Below are 5,059 nucleotides of genomic sequence, written 5' to 3'. Positions count from 1 at the left end.
TTAGTTTTTAAAATTTAGCTTGATTTTTTAAATTATTAGTGAAAAGTATATAACAAAGAAAGAAACTTAGAGGTGGAAATAATGTCCATAAACTTAATTTTAAAAAATAAAAATAAAAAAACAAAATATTTACGAATCAAGTATTAATTTTTAATTTTTGAAAATTAAGTCTATTTCATCTTTAATTCTTACAATAATTTACATATTTCTTAAGCCAAATTACAAAAACAAAAACCAACTTTTTTGAAAATTACTTTTTTAAATTCTCAAATTAAACATGAGAACCACGACGTGTCTTTTTTTGTTTATTCAATTATAATCATATCGACTTTTTATTTGTTCCTAACCAATTTATCATTTATTAAATACATATATAAGAAATTTTATTAAATACGTATATAAGCAACTTTATTAAATCTTATTAATACTTTCCATGACAAGGACCGAATATTATTATTAACTTTTAGTTTGAGGGCTAAAATGCAAAACGGTATTTTAACAAAGAAAAATAAAATGAAAAATTAAAACGCCCACCGTGGGGTTCGAACCCACGACCACAAGGTTAAGAGCCTTGCGCTCTACCGACTGAGCTAGACGGGCATTGTTGGTGAAATATCACTGCTTAGTTTATTTAATTATTTCTTGTCTTAGTCATTCATTTTAGGAACACGGTACCGGCAGGCACCAAACGACGCTCTTGGAAGGAGGAGACTCTGAGAGCGAGCGACAATGGCGTCTCTATGGCCTTTGATGGAGGTTCTCATCTATCTCCTTCTCGTTGCAGCTTTTGGATTACTCTCCGTCCTTCTTTTTGAAGCTAACAAAAGAAGGCTTAACCACTCGTACGTTCAATTTCCACTTCTTCACTATTTTGATGTCCTTCTCTCGTTTCCTTGCATTTATCTGATCTTTCAGGATATATTCCTTGATTCTGTATCTGATTTCATTTTTCTCCATCGGAAACTTAATAGCCACGTTGAAGCTCCTGCGGTCTTTCGGGATCCTATTACGTCCACGCAGGTATTTCCAGTTTCTGATACCGATTAGTAAATCTTCGATCGGATGTATTAGCGTTCTATATGTTTTGTTTGAGATCTTTTGTAGGAAAGTTTATATATATGCGCTTTGTTATGTTGTTTGTATGATTGAAATCCGGAATGAGGTGTTCGGGTAGTGATATTTCTATTGTTTTATGTAGGTTTCTTGTCCTTCTATCTTTGATCCGGCTGAGAAGTATATTTCTTTGATAATTCCTGCATATAATGAAGAGCAGAGGCTTCCAGGTGCTCTGCAAGAAACCATTGAGTAAGTTTGAATTGAAATTTGTGTAAATTTCACCCTCTCCCCGCATACATTAGCTGATTTGTGCCATTTGGATCATAGTCGTGAACCATTTTTCATAGTCTGATATGACATAAAGAACAATTCTAGTTTACTTATCAAGGTGTATTTTAATTTATTAGGATTTCTTTGGCTTTTAGTTGGAAAGTTTAAGAAAACTATATCAGGATTTCAAAATAATTGGAAGCTGTTTTACGTTTGTAATCTATATGTTCATAATTGTCAGCACCAAACTGTATATTGGTGCTTCAAAACTAGACAGATTATGATTATGAACCATTTCTGAATAAAATTTGTCTTCATATATCTGTATTACATGCTTGATTTCTTGTTGAATCTTGGTTAGACATTAACCATACCATTATGAGTAGATAACGTAGGCAATTTCTCAGAGAAGTGCTCTTGGTGACAAGTAGATTAGTTTTTGAAGGGCTTAAGAAAGGTTGCAGAATCTATGCACAATAGTATTGCTGTGTTTGTTTTGTAGTTATCTTCAAGAACGTGCAGCAAAGGATAAATCATTCTCATATGAGGTACGGATCCTCTTTTAAAACTTTTGCATGGATTCAATGTTGTGTGCGTTGCTTCTTGAAGATAAAAATATTTGGTTAAATCTGAGTCTTGTGGAACATATTACTGGTGTTATAAAACTATTAAAATAGAGCTTTCTCTAATTTTGTGCCACGAGACATAAGCACCCCTTCCAGTTTGGTGAGAGTCTTTGTTGGGAATCAGGAGTGAGCTTCTTTCTGTTAGGTAGTTCATGGTACTGAAAACAATTTGTTTTCTGAAGACAAAAAAATATTTCACATTTTTAGAACTGTGTTCTAGTGCCTTTCTTGATACATGTGGGAAAAAAACAAAGAATTAGGTAGTCTGTGGCTCATGTTAATGTCGTCTCTCAGTAAGGACAAACATCATGAGATCGCTTTAATGTTTAACCTGTCTATCTACTAAGGTTTATTTCTCAGTATGTATTATTACGTTTATGAAATTTCTTATTGTCCTGATAGAGCTCTCTGATTTCCCAGTAAAAAGACAAATGTTAAATATATGCACGAGACCCTGAACCCTCTCTATCCAACTTCTTTAACAAACTGGGATCACTCTCTCTTCACTCCACATCTCTTTTTCGTTCAGTTAAGATCATCTCCACTCAATTCCGAAGGTGACCAATTATGTCTCTCACTTCCGCAGCAGTACTTAGCTACCCTGTTCAATACATAGCTGAATGTGACCCCCTTTTTTGTTCCTTTTTTTTCCCACCCAACATTCAGCTCAATGACCTGACTTTATTGGCTTCTTTCTCCTCTTATAAAATAACGCGGAGGATGTATCATGTTCTTTCTAACCTGATGACAGCATCATTTCTGAATATAGCATACACTTGGTCTATTCTCTGGTTCTTAAAATTTGAAATTGATGAAAACTTGATCAGGTGGTTATTGTTGATGATGGAAGCATAGATGGGACAAAAAGAGTAGGCTGGGAATTTTCCAAGAAGTTCTCAGTTGACAATGTGAGGGTTATCCTTCTTGGAAGAAATCATGGAAAGGGAGAAGCTATTAGAAAAGTGAGTTCATTCTAAACAGGTTAACTTTTAACAGTTTCTGATGTTACATTCTCCGGCGACAATCCATTGAAATCTCTAGTCTCTGCGGAAGCATTGTTAAACAGGGGATGTTGCATTCACGTGGTGAGTTACTTTTAATGTTGGATGCTGATGGAGCAACCAAAGTTAATGACCTAGAAAAGCTTGAAAATCAGGTTATCTTTATTCTTACTTTAACCTGTTTATAATTTTACTGAACTCTTATTTTAAAAGTTTTGCCTTGGGCGCACAAGACTTCCAATATAGCTATTGAGAATTACTTTATGGCCTTCCAGATCCATGCCTTTGCCAAAAAGGAATCTAGTGGTTCTAGTTTTAGAGTTTCTGATATCCCTGTTGCTGCTTTTGGTTCTCGTGCTCATTTGGAGGAAAAGGCCCTTGCTACAGTTAAGTATTTTTTATACCAAATGAAAGTAATTATTATTGTTCATTGTACTGTTTCTCTTTCATTCATCTTAATGAAATTTTGGTTTCTCATCATTCATCAATATACGTACATACCCACTTGCACAAATGACATATATAATGTTATTATTTTGAATTTGCTTAGGATTGTCCAGGCTGAGCCATCTAATCTGTCCCTTTTGCTTTAGTCTGAACTATTTTGCATTTTTTTCAGAGACAGTGCACATATATATACTGTTACTTTTTTGGAATTTGCAAAAGGATTGTCCGGGCTGAGCCATCTCATTATTCCTCCTTTTTTGTTCTAATCTGAATCATTACATATTTTTCAGAGAAAAATGTACCGTAATTTCTTGATGAAAGGTTTCCATCTTGTGGTTCTTTTAACTGCCGGTCCTGGAATCCGTGATACCCAGGTGATTTGTGCTTCTCCTCAGATATAAATCATTTACTGATTCTAGTTTGATTTGGATACCATATATTACAATAGATACTACTAACTCAAGTCGATAATTGATTTAAGTTAATGATCTTCTTTCTAATAAATGATTGATTCATGTTGTACAGTGTGGTTTCAAGATGTTTACCAGATCTGCAGCAAGAAAGCTTTTCACAAATATTCGTTTGAAAAGGTAGATGAATCCTGCACGAGTTAATTTGTCCATGCTCCTCAATTTCAAAAGCAGATTCTAATAATTTTGCAGAACTGATATTGTTCTGATTTTGTGTTGGCTGTTTATGATGACTTGGTAATTTTGAGATAACGTGCAACATTTCAGTGCTTTGTCATCGCTCTCTTTCTGTGTTTTGTTATTTTGTTCTTTTTTCTATCCAATGGGGAGGAGGTAAAGTTTGTCCATCGTTACTCAATTATCACAGAAATATCAAACCGTACATTTGTGCTTTGAAAGAAAAGACAAATGTGGAATTTTGGGCAACAAAACAAACCATCGGATTGAAAGAAAAATAATGCTAAACATTTAGTCCCTCTCTAGTCTCTCTATGATTATCATGTACTGCTGATGCATTTTCCCCCTCCATTTGTTTCATTAATGTAATGCTGATATTGTTTAGGGAACTGACTTGGCTGTGCATTTTCTGCAGGTGGTGTTTCGATGTCGAGATTGTTTACCTATGCAAGCGTCTTAGCATTCCGATGGTTGAAATATCTGTGAACTGGTCCGAAATTCCTGGATCCAAGGTAAATCCATTGAGCATACCCAACATGCTTTGGGAGCTGGCTCTCATGTCTATGGGATATAGGACTGGTATGTGGAGTGTTCATACATAACCTTTTCGATTCTCCGATAAGGCAATAACCACAATAATCTTGATGATGAATTTGTTGATTTAGGAACAAATACGAGCACAAAATGTTAGGTTTTTACAGACAGTTCTGACGAGCAATATTCATTTATGTAAAATTATTGGGATATTACAACTTTTATTCTTACCCTTCACCAGTTCATGAATCGGATGTCAAAAGTTCCGAAGAAATATTGGTTTAATTTCCCAAGTTAAATTCAATTTTTTTTGCTCCATACTTATATAGATTTAATTCTTATAATTTGGAGAAAATTATAATTCAATCTTTATAGTTCAAAATTAGTACTTTTTAGTACCTATAGTTTGGTAAAACCCTCATAAATAGCCACTAAAATAGAATTAGGAGGATTTTTATTAAAATTATAGGGACTATCT

General features: G+C 34.1%; 1 protein-coding gene and 1 non-coding gene across 2 annotated transcripts; one reads left to right on the top strand and one right to left on the bottom strand.

Annotated features, from left to right (window-relative positions):
- Positions 1–527: 527 nt before the first annotated feature.
- On the bottom strand, positions 528–600 carry TRNAK-CUU. The gene has a single exon. It is a non-coding gene; the product is annotated as a tRNA-Lys (tRNA).
- Positions 601–675: 75 nt separating this feature from the next.
- Positions 676–4,855, top strand: LOC120082082 (dolichyl-phosphate beta-glucosyltransferase-like). Its single transcript, XM_039037303.1, has 10 exons — positions 676–842; positions 972–1,020; positions 1,199–1,305; positions 1,829–1,874; positions 2,780–2,914; positions 3,019–3,108; positions 3,229–3,339; positions 3,691–3,774; positions 3,926–3,990; positions 4,463–4,855. The coding sequence occupies exons 1-10, from the start codon at positions 730–732 to the stop codon at positions 4,647–4,649; spliced, it is 987 nt and encodes a 328-aa protein (XP_038893231.1). The 5' UTR covers positions 676–729; the 3' UTR covers positions 4,650–4,855.
- Positions 4,856–5,059: the final 204 nt, after the last annotated feature.

The sequence above is a fragment of the Benincasa hispida genome, chromosome 7 (genome assembly GCF_009727055.1).
Source record: "Benincasa hispida cultivar B227 chromosome 7, ASM972705v1, whole genome shotgun sequence".
Lineage (NCBI taxonomy): Eukaryota > Viridiplantae > Streptophyta > Magnoliopsida > Cucurbitales > Cucurbitaceae > Benincasa > Benincasa hispida.
Note: the sequence above shows the minus strand (reverse complement) of the source record. Positions and strands in the feature narration are given on the sequence as shown.